We start from the raw sequence: 18,406 nt of genomic DNA, 5'->3' as shown, positions 1-18,406 counted from the left end.
CTTTTTTTCCTCAGTTCTAAACACCTACCCACAGTCCTTGAGTTCCCTACTATTAACCATAAACCAAATCCCCATTCCATTGGTCATCTAACAGTCCTATAAATTCAAGAAAACCCCATAGACACTCCTTAGTGATCAGTCATAATTCTCAGAAGAGTCTTAAATATTATTACTACAGTCCTAGATCCCTCAACAATCACCCTGAACCTTTTCCCAACCAATCGACCACCCTAACCCCTCTTCGTACCCTATTGGACATCATAAACCTACCCCCTCCCAGTCGTTGAACAGGGCAATCTGTACCAACAGTCCCTTCTCCCACAGTCCCAACAGTAGTTCTAAATCAGTCGTAACATTCCCTCCTATTAAACTGTAATGTCCACCTAATCGATTCACATCCCTCTAGAAAACATGTTTCTTTATTTTTTGACACCATACCCCTTATTAGATCCCAAACCTTAATGTTTTGCCCTTATTAGATCCCAAACCTTAATGTTTTGCCCTTATTATTACTGCTATGATTAACATCAATAGTCTCAAGTCAATTTTCCTCAAGTTCTACATCAAGTGGTATCAAAACCTAGTGTTTTCCTATGAGATCTCAAAGCGGAAGGGCTTACAAGGAGAAATTCATTGGTAGCCAAAGAGATGAGTTGCTCTTTAGGGTGGTAGAGAGGTTTGACAAAAGGAGAAAATATTCTTTTAGGAAGAAAAGAAATAATCACCAAAATAGGGCGTGTAGTCTTAAGAGAAAAAGCGCAGGAAGATAGGAAGTGCACTTCCCCTGCATTTGGGAAGCAAGAAGAACTTCGCTTCCGAAGCGAGTTTTTTGGGAAGCGAGCTTCCCATCCAACTAGGCTCTAAACTCGTATGCTAAAGCCTTCTTTAATCCTTCAATTTTATGAAAAGTGAGGCAATGGGTCATTGTTTTTATATTTATTTTTTCATCTATAAAGATGGGTATTTTTCCTTGTTTGGGTATTCTCTTATTCTATTTAAGCCTTAATTTTGTAAATATTTTAAGGTATTCATGTCATTTTATTCTTTTTGCATGCATAGTATGATTTCTTACCATGAGCACCGTACACTCATTCAATTCTTATTTGATGCAGGAAATTGTCGGAAGTACTTGCATTTTCATTGCACTCCATACATCAATGTTACGCCTTAGACGGTTAGAGCTCATCATGAATCAATCATGATTGTTTTGTGTGGAATTAGGATATGTCAATAAATTGAATGCACATGTTGTTATTATATAAGACTTACGATTTTTTCTGATGTTTTAAATAAAAATAAAAAATAGAAAAAATATCAAAAACACCAAAAATTATATAAATTCTAGAAATATTGTGTATGTTTTCCAAGCAGAAATCATCATCCAACCACCATTTGTAGGAAAAATATGTATGAACCTCAACTAAAAGATATTACAATAGTATCAAAGAGTTAGACAGCCACTATCGTTGACATAATTTTAAATCCCTTAATCTGTCTCAAAAAGCACAGCTATAAATTATTGGTCTTTGGATTAGTAGTACTCTAGTTCCTCTCATAGCCCAAAGCACTACATGTGAGGCTTATAACCCACACATCACGACTCGCCAACCATGCTGTCTTGAGCTCAAAGCAAACCCACCAATTTGCTACAATAAGCATGCACTTTCTTTAGAAGTTCAGATTTACTATATATTAAATAATGAAGATGACGCCAAATAAAATAACAATTAAATAGGAAAAAGTACTTAGAGAACCTTCTTCCTCCTCTTAATTGCTATTTGTCACCCAAAATCTCCGCTCGCATCACCATAAAGATCTAGCTGAACATCAGTATTGATACATATTGCAGAATCCTTGTTACACCATGCACTCCTAATGCCCATCTTTACTTTTGCCATCATAGAAAACGTGCATTTATTTTAGTTGGGGATTTAACTAATAGTCAGTTGCATATAGAGGAAGATGTAATGGTGGAGTCCATCTCAAGGTTGTTGGAATGTGGTTCGTTCTGGAACGCGTTACGGGAACAGGTACGGGGTACGATGGTAGCCCAATACGCGGTACGATGAGGGTAGGCTAAGTTGGTTCGCTATGTGGGGTCACGGGTAAGTTTAGAGCGCTAATCTGGGTCGCTCTGACGCTCTCTCTTTCTAGTTTAATGTTATGCCAAGAGATGCTAAAGCATTGTTAGGCCATATCTTAAATATCCTGGTCAAGCATATCAACTGGTGGCTGCTGACTGTTTTTGGGAAAGATAATCACATTTGACGGCTATTTAAAAAAGATAAAACCTTGTAGTGCCAATATTAGTTTTTGGGAAAGGCAATAACATTTGACAATTGTTTAAAAAAGAGGTTAAAACTTGTAGTGCCAATATCAGTAGGCTAAGGCTTGTGGTTGGATTTTTTGCTAAGGGTTTTTATGTGGCTGCATGCCTCCCACGGTTTCCCTTTTCCCTCCTCTCTTATGCCATTTACAAACCCCATTTTGTCTCTCTGCAAAAGCAAGGAACAGGGAAGTATGTTTTACAATACTATACATGGATTGTGTTTCGATTGGCGATCTTCAGTGGAAGTTTCTATCGGAACAACATCTGTTTCAGTTACCCTCTTTACCTCTTCTCAGTTTTTTTTTTTTTTCGGCCTCCGATGAGGAATGACCAAGGTTTTAAATTTCAACCGAAATCCGAAATTTCGGGTTTCAGTCGAGAATGAAACCAAAATTGGCTATACCTGAAACAATATAAAATTTGGGTCAAAAGTTCGAAATTTCGATCGAAATTTTGTTTCCCCAAAATTTATGGGATTTCAACCAAAAAAATAGATTTTTTCCATTAAATATTATCCCGAAATTTCGGCTAATTTCGACTGAAATTTTCTATAGAATAAAATATTATTTTATCCAATTTCGTGGATTGTGACCGAAATTTCGTCCTAAAATTTCGGTTTCGGTGACGACCAAAACTACCCCCGAAACTGAAATTTAAAACCTTGGGTATGACTAGATTAAAGTTGGGAAGGAGAGTTGTTTTTTTGTTCGCATCTCTCCCTTTCGTGTGGGTCGCCCGGGTCACCATTTTTGGTGATCTGGGTTGGAAATGACCCACGTTTGGGGTCGATGACCCTGGATCGTGGGTCGGAGGGTGGGAGGACGATCTCGATAACATTGGTCCATCTTTCATATATTTTTCCCCAAAGAGGACCATATTTTCTTTTGTAATTGCCACAATTATACGCCATCTTCTCCTTTGTTGAATCCATAAGCTCATTGATATACCCTATAGGGCTCTCAAACTTTACGTCTCAAAATTTACATCTCAATACAGAAGGTTAACATGTGGCCAAAACAAATGATCAAATAACACAGTAGGATGTGTATTTATGTCAACCTTTTTTGGCATAAATAGTGCTAGTTAATGCTTAGATGAAAATTATGCAATGAGAGGTTGCTTCTGTTTGTATAAGCTTTGTAATGTAATATAGGCAATTGAAAAGCGTGTTATTGCAGTATGAAGAAGCTAACGATTCTTTCTATGGGTTCTCATCAAGCTAAGAACGCATGGATTCAAGCTAAGAACCCATGGATTCCCGTGAGTAAACTTAGTTTACTTGCCTAGTGTTCTCAATTGTCAAACACATGCACTTTCAATTTGACGTTGCTATCTAACATTAGATTTATACAATGGGGAGCATTGATGTCTAATATTACTAATTTTCTTTTCTTCATCAATTTCTCCCCTGCACTAACATAACTATAATGGTTATCTGTGACGACCTTCTTTTGTATTCTTCATTTCATCTATGATGATCCATTTTCGCATCTCATGTATGAAAGAGGGCTTAAATCCAATCCAAAATGCGCCAAGCACAAAATATGAATTATGAACCACATTGAAAGAAAACAAATTGCATCAACTATATCTCTATTTGTATGAAAGCAACATTTCTTTCTTCCTTCCACCTACAATGCAAAGTTATTTGGCGAGCTTCAGTGCCAAACTGCTCAATGGGATCCCTCGGCCTAGGTGGTTAGCAAGCACCACCATCAGTGGGGATCCCACTATCCACACCTGCATAATCCGTTCCAGATTTACATCGTTTTTGGATTATAATGGAGATTAAATCAGAAGGAAGATCTGCTGTGTTTGGTCTTTCATAATTTCTTAGACTTTAGATGTTGTCCATTAAATTGAATGGAAAAATTCCTCCAAGTGCCCAAATTTGTTCAAGTAATCCTGAGTGTAAGGAAAATTGAAGTATTTAATATATGAAGTTTCTTTTAGTATGGGATTTTGTGTAAGTGGTCTTTCTTGATGACATTGTTTTGAAAGGAGATGATTCTTAGGATACTGGGAACTAGAAAGAGCATCCTGGTCGTCATTTTCGTGCTAAAGATTTGGAGCTACTACACTACTTCTTAGGAATCGAAGGTCAAAGAAAATATGATTTGATAAAAAAAATCTTTCTTATGCAGTGGGACAACCATAGAAAACTTATATTTCGACTCTTGGTATTTATTTTGTTTCTATATTAAGTGGGCACCTTTGCAATCTGTGCATGCATTTTAACTCTTGTTTTTACCACTGTTTTCCAGGTTTGCTGTCGCATTTTATGTTGCCTCTGCTCATCCTCAACTTGTCGCCCTAATTGCGCAAGTAAGGTCATGCTTCTTGTCGTTGGCTGAAAATCAATGCATGTCCCTGCAAATTTTGGGAACATCTGGTAGCATGGTTAAGAGCCCATGTGAGCTTCTAGGGATGGAGCCTAATTAGCCACTTGGTGAATGATACCTGGACACGATGTGAACTTTTCTTATTATTATATATCTGAATTATCTGATTTATGCATTGAAACAACATAGAAATAAAAGTTTGTATTGAAAAACATAGAAATAGAGGTTCTATTACTTCTAACATGATTGAAAACAGAAAAACCAAGATTTAGATGGTCCGCACCATATAATTGCAAAAGTCTGTGTTTCAGTTCACAATGCTCCTGATTGCATGGCAGGATTCCCCCGGAATAAAACAAGTTTTTTGGATATACCCCTGAAAGGTGGGAAGTGTGCTTTCGGGGAATTGCGTTTTGGAAGCAGGAAACCCAAAGCTTCCCAAAAATTGTGGAAGCATGTTTGTCGATTTTGGGAATCGCATTTCCTAATTTTTGAAGCGTGTTTCACAATTTTTTATATTTTTTCTGAATATTTTTCTTTTTTATTTCGTTTAATTTTTTGTTCATTTTATCCTATCCTATTTTATTATTATTAAATCATGAATATCTATTTGTGGCAGTTGTTAATTTCTTAATTGATTTAATTAAAATACTAAATTAAACTTTGAACACTCTAATACTTAAATGTTCATTTTAGTATATGTATGAGATACTTCGATTTTCCTTTTAACACTCAAGATTACTTGAACAAATTTGGACAGTTGGAGGAATCTGTTCCATTCAATTTAATGGACATCATCTAAAGGCTAAGAAACTATGAATGCCAAACACACTAGATCTTGCTTCGTATGGGAAGCATGTATCCCTTAAATTTGTGAAGCGAGAAGAACTTAGCTTTCGAAGCAAGCTTCCTGTCCACCTAAGAAATTTCCAGTAATTCTTGGTAATAGTGTCCAATCCATGGAAAGGCCAAATGCTCAAAGATTCAATATATGCACGACCTCTTTACTCAGTACTTATAATCATTACCCACTTGGCCCACACCCTCTCGGATGTATGTAATTTATATCGTTAACGATGCATCAATGTGAAAGCCACCTAAATTATTTTTGATACTTACTTCAAGCGTTTTAAAATTTTAATGTTTTACCCTTGTCCATAATTGGCCATTAGGTACTTACGGCGTGCCAACATTTTGCTGATTCCTTGATATTGCTCTCGTTCATATTAACGCGTTACCTACTCTCGTTTTTATCATTTAAAAAAAGCAATTTGTCTCTAGTAGATCCTACGATACGACATTCGCATGATTTTGTTTTTGTATCTAGTCTAGATATTGTTTGATATTTTGCTCGAGCATGCAATTTCCTTTTGTGGTTCATTTGAAGCTCGTCATACCCTTATTTGTAGTTGCATCGTAGAGTAGTAAAGGTGATTCTAACTAAAGAGTTAATTTGTAGTGTTTATGCTTCATGACTTGCTTTACAGATTAAACTTTCTACTCACCATTAACCTCGACAGGAAGAGATTACTTGTTCGAATGGTCAAGTTGAGCCTCCTGGAATGCATATGATCTATCTCCCGTATTCCGATGACATTAGACATGCTGAAGAGGCAAGCAAAGACTGTTTTTGGTAGAGTTTATTTTATTAACGATGAATTTATGCTTAAGTAATTTGAGATTATGTATGCAGGTTCATATGGACGTCGATGCTACGACACCTAGAGCAACTGATGATCAAATCAAGATGGCTGTTGCTCTACTCAAACGTGTTGACTTGAAGGATTTTTCTGTTTGTCAGTTTGCGAATCCTGGTACACTACCTTCTTCTACTTTCTTCCTTAAATTTCTTAAATGCATGTTGCACAGTGTGCTCAGTGATTCTAGTTCAGTTTCCACTAAGGTTACATATTGTCCCTGTAACACTAGAAAATAACAGGGAGTAGATTTCCTAATACCATAATTGCACATACAGGTTTGGATGGTTGTGTGGAATGATAGAGTTTCGGCATGGGAAACTGAGGCTTGTTTAGTTAATAGTGGTATCAGTTTCTGCAATCCAAAGGTTTAGTTGCCTCCAAAGGTTTTGGAATTTTGAGTGATTAAAGCATGCTTTACTTTATCTGGTATAGCTGTGACAAAATTGGGCATTTTAGGTTCAAAGTATTAATATCTGTTAAAGTATAAAAGAATAAATAACGCCATCTCCAACAGCTTAAGCTTTTGGAGTAACCAGTAGTTTCACATGGTATCAGAGCAGAAGGTTCTAAGTTCAAAGTTCAAACCTCCTTGATGTTAAAAAACCCACGTGCAATGGCCAACCCAAAAGTGGTACCACTTGTGCCACGTGTAGGCCAACCCAAAGAGAGGGACCACACGTGAGGGGGAGTGTTAAAGTATAAAAGAATAAATAACACCATCTCCAACAGCTTAAGCTTTTGGAGTACCTGGTAGTTTCACAATATCATTCAATGTATCATCCGGAGGTCGACCGTATCAGCTATGCGCCTATGAATCGGGAGATACAAATTCTCATGGTCCCAAAAGCAGAGTGATATTTTTTTTAATGATGATGATTTATTTGAAAAGTTGCAAAGCACGACAGCCGAGATGGTCGATGAAGGAAAAACAATAAAAAAGAGAATAAAAGAGAATACAGATAAGAGAATAATAAAGAGGGTGAAAGTAAAAAAGCTCCAAGACATGTCTTGCAACTCCAAAACAAGCTAAATGGTTAGCTTCATTATTTGCAGAACGTCAAGTATATTGGATCAGACGGAATGTTACCAATGAGTGTTATGCAATAATTCGACCACTTTTTAGTATTATTTTTAATGATTTTTGGCACATTTACTTGACTTGAAAAGTATGATTTAATAATTTTGATGTGATTTAATAGAGAATTTATTTTAAATAAAGAAATGATCAAATAAACAATGAAATAGGGAAAACGTGAACATAATTGCATAATTATTATCAGGCCACGCAATAAAAAATATTCCGAAAAAAATAATAAAATAAAGAATAAGCCTAGACACATAGATCTAGGTCTAAATTTCTCATGTATCAAACATAAAGAAATTTAATTATTAAAATGTGAAAAATATTAAAAATGGAAAATGTGTTCATGAAAAATAGGCTCGTAGACAGTGACAGATGTTGTCCGTGCTCATAACATGTAGATTTAGCTATTTTCAAGTTTCGACAATGAGGGCATGAGGCTTAGATAATCAACCAGAATTTCGTTGTTGCACAGTAATCGAATTTATGTTTATTTGGTCCCCCGATGTGGATGTGTATCCATGTCGTTCGATATTTCGAACCATGAGGGCATGAGCTTCAATATTTAACCAGAATTTTATTGTTGCATAGTACTCGCACTTACGTTTATCCGAACTTACGTTTATTCGGTCCAGAGCTGTTTCTGTTGGTTTCAGGGGCCATTTTAAGAGGGGATGCTATAAGTATATGCATCACTCAACTGGTATCGATTGATCCATGTGTCCTTACGTTTTGATTGAATGTATTTTGTAGAAGAAAAGGGAACATATCCTTGATGTATAATCAACATACTTTTCTTGAATATTTGTTGCAAGAAGGATAAATTTACAACATTGGTCTTCCATTGTGATTCGCCAATTGCTGGCTTTCTAGTTTTATCTGACATAGTTTTGCGTATAATTCTCATGGTAACTCGTTGCAGGCTTGCAGAGACATTATGCAATATTGCAGGCCTTAGCTCTGGGAGAAGATGAGATGCCAGAGACAAAGGACGAAACAGTACCTGATGAAGAAGGCATGTCTAGGTAACCTGGAAAATCACGTTCTCCATTTGCTTGTATATATAATTCAAGCTTTGTAATGTCTAGTTTAACTGTTGGTGGTTTCCATTTTAGCAATATCATTTAGTCATTTGGGAATGAGTTATGAAGAGAGCGTGACCCAATAGCGAAGGGCCCACCCACAAGCAACATATATGACATCAGCTGTTTTTAATCGCTGGTTCCTTGCTAGTGCATCTTCCTACATTCCCCAAAACCGTTTATACTATAGCTGATAAGAACGAATCCATTTGTGTGAAACATCTGCAGGCCTGCAATCGTTAATGCACTAGAAGAATTCAAGGTTTCCGTCTACGGTGAAAACCATGATCAGGAGGAAGCTGAGACAGGAAAATCTTTACCCACTGAGGCTTCCAAAAAGCGAAAAGCAATCACCGAAACAGCTATCCAGGAGAGCTCGCGTTATAACTGGGATGACCTTGCAGACAATGGAAAGGTTAAAACATATTTCTACTCTTTAAATTTGAAATTGGTTAAAGCTTTAGGAATCTGAAACGATCACATTCTGTTTTGTGTTTTGTTGTGCAGTTGAAGGATTTAACTGTGGTTGAACTAAAGTACTATCTGGCAGCACAAAACCTCCCTGTCACTGGGAAGAAGGAGGTTTTGATCAGCAGGATCTTAACTCACATGGGGAAGTAGGATTTTGGATTGACTTCATAGTTCATACATTGCTGCAAAGCATTTTCTGACTGTTACCAATTTCTACTGCTCATAAGATGGTTTAGTCTTTTGCACAAACATGTGCATTGTTTCATGGGATTGCCTATTTGTGCAATTGGAGTTTTGAAATCCCATTTTTGTTAGAATGGAAGTAGAAAATTAGTATTAGGTTTACTGCAACTCTAGCCTTGTTGAATTTGAGGAATTCGGCAGAAAATAGACTTGGGGGAAATTAAATTCAGTCAAATTGGGCTCATCTCATTTTTTGTAGGTAAGCTGGGGTTTGGTGGGGACCCCTATCGGTTTATTAAATAAAGAGAAAGATGAGACCTTTTAAGTATGAAATCCATCATCCCTATCCTTGAGGCATACAAGATATGGAAAATACAAGACTTGAATGATCAAGAATACTCATGACCTATGAGCAAACTGATGGCAAAGAAACAGATTTCAAGCTCATCGGATTGTCTTTGGATCCAAAGGAGCCAGACACGCCCCTTTTCCATGTGGCTATAGTTAGCATGGACATGCCAGTCTGCGCTGATGTTCCAGGAGGTCTATCATCTTCTGACTCAACTTCCTGATTCTCTAGCTATTCTTCAACTTCCGGTGGTTTGTTCTTAGTGGTTTGTCCTCTGTTGCTGGTGGTTTATCCTCATTGGGAGGAGGGCTATCATTTCCTGACCCCCTCTTCTAGTTTCTCTTGCTCTTCTACTTCATTTGAGCCATCTTCTGTAGACTCTTCTGTGCTGGACGGATTATGGCTTGATTGGGAGTGGTTTTCATCATTGGAATCATATTCTTCTTCCTAAGAGTCCACCGGGGCAGAGAATGGGTTCATCAGTGGTAAGTGGGTTGCTGTGGCAGGGACTGATTTCTCAGGTTCTGTTACCTCCTTTCCCGGTTCTTCCCCTATGCTCTGTTTGGTTGCATGACGTTGGCTGGGAGATTAGGAGAAGAAGAAGTCAAAGGGAATTAGACAAGAATGCAAGATGGGGAGAAGATTAGGAGGAAGAGTGGTAGTTTTGTTTAGTTGCGCAAGAAGATTAGCGAAAGATGTAGGGTGTTGTTAACTAAATAGAGGGTGGAAGAGAGAGAAAGGGAAGAGAGAGAAAGAGAAAAGAGAATAAGACAAGAATCTTCTAATCTCCGACACAAATTCCACCATTTTGGTGAAAAATGGGGAGCAGATTAGAGGGGGAAACATTGCCGCCACGTAGGCACCACGTAGGGAAAAAGGCCATAATGATGTCTAGAAGTTGTCTGGTGGCAAAATGGCAACCAGACATGTTTTGGGAAGATCTTCCGAAGATTATCTTCCGATGATCTCCCTAAAATAAGCAACCAAAGAGGGCAATAGGGAAGTGTCTTTGGCTCTGCTTATAGGTCCCCATTCTTGGCGGGGCTTAGCTTCTCTGGGCTTCATTTTGGAGCACTATTCAAAAGAATGACAGAATTTCTTGCAAGAGGCACAAGCTACCGGTCTCCATTCGTTTCCAGTTTTTGAAAATGGGGCCCATTAGGAGTTTGGATAGTGATTCCTTCTGGATAGTCTCCATCTGCTTCCATTTCCACACACAAACAGGCATAGCTTAATCTAGTGGCTTCTGTTGTTTGTGAATTCATGTTGAGAGGTTTCCCCAAGCTGCTAGCTATTTTACTTGGTGCTCCAAAATTGAAGAGGTAGCCTGGCATCCGAACCCATATTGGTACGGAGGTGAGTGATAGCTTTTCCATGGATGTTTTCACCTACCATTTGCAAAGAATCAAAGGCCTTCCTGGATAGGGGTGGTCATTCGCTTCCAGTACTTGGTTGCAATCTTCCGGACAACTAAATTTGAATAGAAAGAATCCATTGGAGAGGGTAAACGGTTGTAGTTCTCCTTTAAGCTTCCATTTCCTTGACAAATTCTCTCTTAGAGCTTGGAAGTAGGGGCGCTTCCCAAGGAAGTAGCCCATCAAGCAGTTGGTCCATCTGCTCCCATTTTCAATTAGTTCTTCATCAAAGCTAATGAGTTTTCTTCCTTCATCATTAGCAGGTTCGATGAATTCAAACTCAGAGGCTGGGAGGTTCACTTTCCTAGCAAAGAGAGCACTCCATGAATGGCTGTTCTTTTCTCTGCTCGCTCCTGCATTTTGGGTGTGTGGGGTGATTTTTGATGAATGGAGGGAGTTTGAAATTTGAAATTTGGGTGGAGGGTTTCCCTGATTTCTGCTGCGTTCTTCCACCCTTTCGAGGTTGGACGGGTTGACTGGATTCCCTCTAGTAGCTTTGGGTAGGAAAGTGGGACCACCATAGTGTCTGACTTCCCTATTACTGTTGAAGCTTCAGCTGTGTTGTCTTTTCTTTTCTTTTTTCCCAAAGAGTTTCCCCTTCTCTATTTTGTGTGTTTTCTTCATGCCTAAGAGTTGTTATTTTTAGATTCGTCTTCAACCTCTCATTGCTGTTAGGTATTTCTGTTGTGCTTGACTTGGGGAGTTTTTTCTCGACAAAATCCATTAAGAGTTGGGGCTGCTAGAGGAGGTTTTTCAACTTGCAAAGCCTTTGGTGGAGAATTTCGTTGTTTTTGGTGCTTTATACCATAACTCTCATCTTCAATGTCTTGCTGGAGGAGCGCCATTGTTTTTTTTTCGTTTTAATTTTGCTTGACAATGGGGCTGGTGTGGAGTTAAGCTCATCTTCAATGCCTTTCAGCAGTAGCATCTTCTCGTGGATGGACAGGAGCTCATCTAGATTTCCATTTTTCAGCTTTCTCCTTCACTCTTTGCAACTGATTAGTCATCTCTGGGACAGAAGCAACATTTATTTTGTAGCTGATAAGTTGAGATATTGGCAGGGTAGGGGATTCTAAGATGCTTGATGGAGATGGGGGGTTCATCCAGTGAGTCCCCTGAAATATCTTCTTACCCTTGAGGACTCATCCCCTTTCAACCTTGAGATTGATCTTCTTTCAGATTACCAAATTTCAGTGATGTATATTTTTCCATAGTTTCCAATTGAGGTATCTTAGTAAATTTTGTAGGCTTTCCTATACCCCTAGGGTCAGGCATAATTAGTAAAGGGAAATGTTATCAGCACTCTGTATTTTGATGAGGGCACTCTTCACTTTATTAAACGTATGGTATACCCCGCACCATAAGATGATCCAAACCGTCCATTAGATGGGCCACAGCCTAAATAAGTTGTGCCTCAAAAGTCATTTCCAAAGGTTGATCTGAATGTTAGAGGGTTGATCCTAACCCTCTATAGATCGGAGAGTTAGGATCTACCTATGGAAATAACTTTTCGGGCACAACCTATTTAGGCTGTGGCCCATCTAATGGACGGTTTGGATCATCTTAATGTGAGGGGTATACTGTACTTTTAATAAAGTGAGGAGTGCCCTCATCAAAATACAGTACTGCTGATAACATTTCCCTTAGTAAATTCTTGTTTTTATCAAATAAAATGGTCACCCTCTTAACTAGTACGAAAATTACCAATATAATATCATCAATTTCTCAAGGGAAGTTATATATATTCACCCCTTTTTCTTCCCCAGGCCACTCCCTAGTAGTGTAAAACGTTTTTATAATAGATATGGAAAAGCCCTTTTCTCCTTTGTTGATTAAACAAAAGGAAAATCATAGGGTGATGATATTTCCCTTTTTTGGCTTAATCTTAATTTTGGAAAACACTTCTAAGACTGGATTCCATTCAGAAAATAAAGACAGTGGAGATGACCAATTTGGTCATTTCCACAGTGCTTTTGGCATTCAGTAAAAATCATTTCAAGAAATGGGCTTATATTCTGTACTTAAGGGCATTGATATTGGCACTGCCATGTTTTAATAATTGCACAAACTCAGCTTCTCTTTTTCTTTTTTAGTAGTCTTCTAAGAATTAAATGAATAGGCAAAATCTGGCAAAAACTGAGCCTGTTTGGCTCTTCTCTCCTGCAAAAGTCAGCCGCAAAGCCACTTTCCACAAAATAGCCTAGCAAATCCAAAGTTCAAAATATATGCAAAAGAAGGTGAGGTTGACCTGTAATCAAAACATGGTCGTGCAGGTATCAGCGCCAACTAAAGCAAACCATCAAGGGCTATTACAATTCCCAAAAAGTTCTCGGCAAATAATAATTAAACAGTGTAAAACAAGGTGAGTTCTGCCTATTATCAAAACATGGTGGTGTTATTTAATCTTTTATACTTCTAACATTTAGAAATGATATCAGCACAATCATGTTTTGGTAATACAAGCGAACTCAGATAGTCCTATATTCTTAACCAGCTGTTACATTTGTCAGCAACCTTTGACAGCTGATTAAAGCATATGGGACAAGTTGAGTGCGTGCCTATTGTGAAAACATGATTGTGCCTATATCATTTTCCCTCGTACCTTCTATCAAAATATGGTTGTGCCTATAAAGATATTTACATTTATATGCCACTAGACCTCGAATGGTTTGTTCATGGCCACCTAGCTGAAATGCACACGGAAATCCATAGACCTTGGCATCCACACCATACACATTCTAGAAAATGGCTGGAAGATCCAAGTGTCCTTAACATCTTTCCTTTCATCCCAAGCATCAAAGTTGCAGAGGCAGACATTGGCCAATGAGAACACACTGCATAACACAATATCCTTCCATTATACCTTATTTTTAATGTGCAATGGTAACACTAGCATCCCCATCTAGATACAGAGATTTTATAACAGCTAAAAACCTCTCATGAACAAAATCTTTAAACCTGACTAAAAGAGACCCAAACCTTGTAAGATAGGCAGTTGAAGAAAGAGGAAGGCAAATGTTAAATCCCAATTTACCAACCAGAAAGAAAAGTTCAGGCATTTATCTGACTCCGACGACGGACTTAAGGAACTGAAGCTTATTGTTGACCTCAGCGAGATCGGATGAGTCCTTGATCGAGGGAGGTGGCTCCACTCCAGTGAAGATATAAAGAGCCTTGAGTTCCTCTATGTAGGAGACGTGCAAAGCGGCTTTGTAACCTACTATTGTTCTCATTACACCAATCTGCTCCCATATCTTCCCCTCATTGTAGAAGCCCTGCACAGGTAGAAACAGAATCCGATCACTATGGAAGGTAGGATTTTAACATTTCACGACTTAAAAAAACATAAATGAAAGGATTTTGAGTTTCACTCACCTCCTCGAATTCTAAGAGTCATAATGTGATCACAACACAAAAGACACTGAATTTATGTTTCATGAATGAATCAGTTTATAACAAAAAATTACTCAACAACAATAACATGGTAAAGAGAGCAAAACAAGGAGCAAACAGGGCCCCACATGGCACAGTGAACAAGTTATAAAAAAGAAAGTGGGAGATTTATTAGCTGATTCAAAAGGTTAAGTGCTTATGCTTCCCAAGCTCACAACTATGACAAAGGCATTGGAAAATTTATTACAATAGAAGAAAACCAAATGACTAGGCAAAAGTTGATTAACTATGCCACGATTACCATGACTAGATCTTTGATGCCATTCTAAAGAGGAAGAGTATTGCCATAGAAAAGCAGAATAGCCAAACTTGAGGACTGGGAAGAAGTCAGAGATTTTCTCGTGGATTCCTCAGTCAAGTGCAAGAAATGGAGGAAAGAGGATGTGAGGGAGATACAGAGAGAGAAGAGTGGACTCATTTTCAATATTGACATGTGGGCACCAATAGATAACATTGATACTAACAACTTCAAATATCACAATTATAGCATACAGGGCCTGTATTAACCAAAAAAATCTTGTCTTTTTTTATCATTTCTAGACCCCCAAATGCCCTTGTTGGGCTGGATTTCCCAACAAACACCTGCTGAAGTAAGATTGATAGTGAATACAGGCAGCGATTCCACTCAACACTCTTTGTCTCCTTATGATTGTTTTGCCTCGACGATCTCTTTCCACTTTTAAAGGTCTTGCAATACTCATGCCCAAAAATTTTCCTCACAAGGGCCCAATTAACCAAAAACTATTTGATGTAATGTATAAATCTTACGAAATGAAGAGTATTTGTCATCAATGAATCGTGATTGCTCTACACACAAAAAAGGGAGTCGTAGACCAGAACACTTGACCATTCTCCCAGGTGACAGCAACACCAGCCTTCCAAAAGAGTTAGTGTTCAGAATGATTCAATCCACTCCAAACCGGTTTAGGGAAGCATTCCATTTTCTTCTTGCCAACTTACAATGGAGTAATGGACTAAAATATGATTTCTAGGCTATTCTGCTTCTTCACACAACACGCATCTATTCTCCAAAGAAAATTTTCTTCATCTTCAAACAACCTACCTATCAAATACCATCATCTGATCCTATGTCGTCAAAAAAAAGAAAAAAAAAAAAAGAAAAAAAAAAAAAATACCGTCATCTGACAAAAGCCTTGGATTCTAGGATGAATGGGAGCTTTCCAAATCCTACCCAAAACCTTTGCCAGATCATCCGTTGAGTGAACCAAAAATAATGATTTTAGTATCTAACTGCCCAAAATTGCTGATGCTGTTCCACCTAAATCATGTAAACCTCTTCAACCAGACTAAAAAGGCTATAATACAATAGAATTTGTTGTCCTAAAGGTTTTAATACAAAAACCACCCCCAAGACATTTCCCACACAATCCAAAACCCCCATCCTTCGACCTGAATAACCCCGTGGAATCTCAAAAAAAGAAGAAGCAAAGAGTAGATGTTCCAAGAACTGAACCTCTCCCCCTTACTTTATGTTGGATATTTTCAAAATTAAAAGAAATGAGATTTTCAACAAGACACTTCTTCTTGTGAAATGATCAATACAGTTCAAAATTCATTCTTAACTGACATAAGGAAGGCGACACTCAATATCAACCTCTACCAATCTCTACTTTTCCCTCTACCAATCTCTACAATTCCAAGTTCCAACCATCCATCCTTCCCCATATTTCCTCGTAACCTTTTTGCACAAGGGTTTCTTCTCTTAATTAATCCTCCTCAACCACTTCCTTGAGAGATTTTTTATCCATAGACTTAGATTTGTGATACCACCCAATCCCCCCTGGTTTTTTTTTTACTCCGCTCTGTAGTGGAGATAGTGGCACATAATGACAAATCACGGCCATATTCTTAATAGCTTGTGGTAAGAACAGTCTTTAACACTAATGTTTGTGGACTCATACGAGGACTAGAAATCAAATCAAAGGACAGTTGATTGATGTGGAGGGTGTTCTATTGATTCACTAATCAAAGGAGTTTTTGATTGACTGGGTTGGGCTAAAACCAAGTCGCCTCAAGTGACTCAACTCCGGTGTCTTAAGACATTGTTTGGACAGCTTTTTGATGTCTTAGTGAGCCACTGAATTTGCTATCCCATGAACTTTTTCTGTGAAAAGAGGTGGGGGGTTTCTTCCAACAGAAATATGTACCTTTTTTTTACCCAATGTATTTGTTTATTTTTTTAGCTCCAAGATATTGAAAAGAGGCTTCATGTATGTGTAAATGTACTATCTGTTTAGAAAGATAAGAGCCACATAGTTCATTCAGACTTCAGATAGAAATTCCAGCCCACTACAATAGGATGGGCACTAACGATTTGGTCCTAAGTTTGCTTTCAGAGTGTTGTCAGCGTGCATGATCCCATGAGAACATGTAAAATGTTTGCATTGTACATTGGAAATAATAGCAGAGAATAAATCCAAGTACTTAAAAGAAAAGATTAAACATTCTAACACATTCAAAATTCCCACTCTCAGAAATCATCTACTAATAAAAGTAGCATAAAAACTGACCTCTTCTGGAGCTCCAAAAACCTCCAATTCAGAAGCAGATCGCACTGACCCAGAGGAAGAAACAGGCTGCTCAACAGAAACTCCACCCTCAGTTCCAACACTATTAAAAGAACTATCCTTAATTCCAAATACCCCCTTCTCAGAACTCAACCTAGATTCCTCAAAATCATCCTTCTCCACCTCCACAACCTCCATAATTTCACTCCCATCTTCCTCCCTCTTCATACCCTTCTCCTCTTCCATTTCCCCTTCAACACTAATAATTCCACTCTCTTCTTCCTCCCTATCCAAACTCTTCTCCTCTTTCATTTCCCCTTCCAATTTACCCCTATCCTTCTCCTCATCATCTTTAATTTCTTCTTCTAACTGATTCTCATATTGTTCCTCAGATTTTCCATCTTCTTTATCATCATCACCATGTTTTAAAAGGAGAGGGAATTCAAGAGAAGAAGGGAGAAAGAAATTCATCATCTTTTGAGTAAATGCGTAGGTGGCGAAAACCAGAGTGAAAGGGAGAGCGAAAGTGAAACCTAAGGCGGAGAAGATGAACAGAGGAGGAAGAACGATCGGAGCTGAGGATATAGCTGCTCCTGCTATCACCATCTTTTTTCCCAATCTCAAACCCTTGTTCCATATCTCAAACCCTAACCCTAATTTTTCACATGGTTCATTTTTAAATTCTGTTATGCTAGTACTGTTACTGGTTTCGGTATCGTCTGTCATGGTTTTGGTTGGTGGCGGAAGGCGGAGACAGGCGGAGGAATGATGAATCTCCGGGGAAGGTGAGGGGGGTGAAAGGTGAGATTGGGTGGGGATTGAATTAAGAGTGTGATTTTTTTTATTTTTATTTTTGTGTTTATGAGGTGGTGTGTTTTACTGGGAGCTTCTTGCAACGATTTCAAAACGTGGCAGTTGAGGAGAAGGGACAGGTAATGAAGAAATGACATCTGGGTATTTTGTAGAAGGGATAATGATACCAGCACTCTTATGTATTGATAATGGCACTCTTTTGCTTTTATTATTAGACCTGAAACAGAGTGGGGCCACATTGTTTGGGTGATCCAAACCATTCATTTGATGGGCCCTAACATGGATAGGCTGTGCTGAAAAAATCATCTACATGAGATCATCCTAACCATTCCATTTGTGGAGGCGCAAAATTGACAGATATTTTATAGCCGTCCATTTTAAACCTCCACAAATCAAGGGTTACAATGATCCTATGGAGATGATTTATTGGGTGCACCCTATCTATATCAGGGCCAATCAAATGAATGGTTTGCATCACCCAAACAACATAGGCCCCATCTGTTTCTGGTCGACGGACCAAATAGCTTATCCGGCCAATCGACCGGAAACTTATTATTATTAAAAAAAATTTAGGCTACTCTTATTGGCATTACCATCATGTCTTTAATTTTTTAAAGAGATATCAAAGGTTATTACGGTTCCCAAAAACACTAGCTAATT

The 18,406-nt window shown here is 38.2% G+C and overlaps 2 protein-coding genes across 2 annotated transcripts in view; one reads left to right on the top strand and one right to left on the bottom strand.

Annotated features, from left to right (window-relative positions):
* Positions 1 to 9,354, top strand: part of KU70 (ATP-dependent DNA helicase 2 subunit Ku70-like protein) — a 40,395-nt gene extending 31,041 nt beyond the window's left edge. Inside the window, exons 13-19 of the mRNA XM_077373398.1 lie at positions 1,113 to 1,174; positions 4,594 to 4,654; positions 6,192 to 6,284; positions 6,365 to 6,485; positions 8,375 to 8,477; positions 8,763 to 8,949; positions 9,042 to 9,354. Of these exons, the coding sequence (XP_077229513.1) occupies positions 1,113 to 1,174; positions 4,594 to 4,654; positions 6,192 to 6,284; positions 6,365 to 6,485; positions 8,375 to 8,477; positions 8,763 to 8,949; positions 9,042 to 9,155 (741 nt within the window). The 3' untranslated portion in view covers positions 9,156 to 9,354. The remainder of the gene's footprint in view (positions 1 to 1,112; positions 1,175 to 4,593; positions 4,655 to 6,191; positions 6,285 to 6,364; positions 6,486 to 8,374; positions 8,478 to 8,762; positions 8,950 to 9,041) is intronic.
* Positions 9,355 to 13,791: 4,437 nt separating this feature from the next.
* On the bottom strand, positions 13,792 to 17,788 carry LOC143862352 (uncharacterized). Its single transcript, XM_077373380.1, has 2 exons — positions 16,937 to 17,788; positions 13,792 to 14,227 (listed from the first exon to the last, which is right to left on the bottom strand). Exons 1-2 carry the CDS (start codon positions 17,657 to 17,659, stop codon positions 14,012 to 14,014), a joined length of 939 nt encoding a protein of 312 aa, XP_077229495.1. The 5' UTR covers positions 17,660 to 17,788; the 3' UTR covers positions 13,792 to 14,011.
* Between the last annotated feature and the right edge of the window lie 618 nt (positions 17,789 to 18,406).

This window comes from Tasmannia lanceolata, unplaced genomic scaffold (assembly GCF_043159265.1).
Source record: "Tasmannia lanceolata isolate RefF3 unplaced genomic scaffold, GAP_Taslan_0.1 ptg000037l, whole genome shotgun sequence".
NCBI classification, from domain to species: domain Eukaryota; kingdom Viridiplantae; phylum Streptophyta; class Magnoliopsida; order Canellales; family Winteraceae; genus Tasmannia; species Tasmannia lanceolata.
Note: the sequence above shows the minus strand (reverse complement) of the source record. Positions and strands in the feature narration are given on the sequence as shown.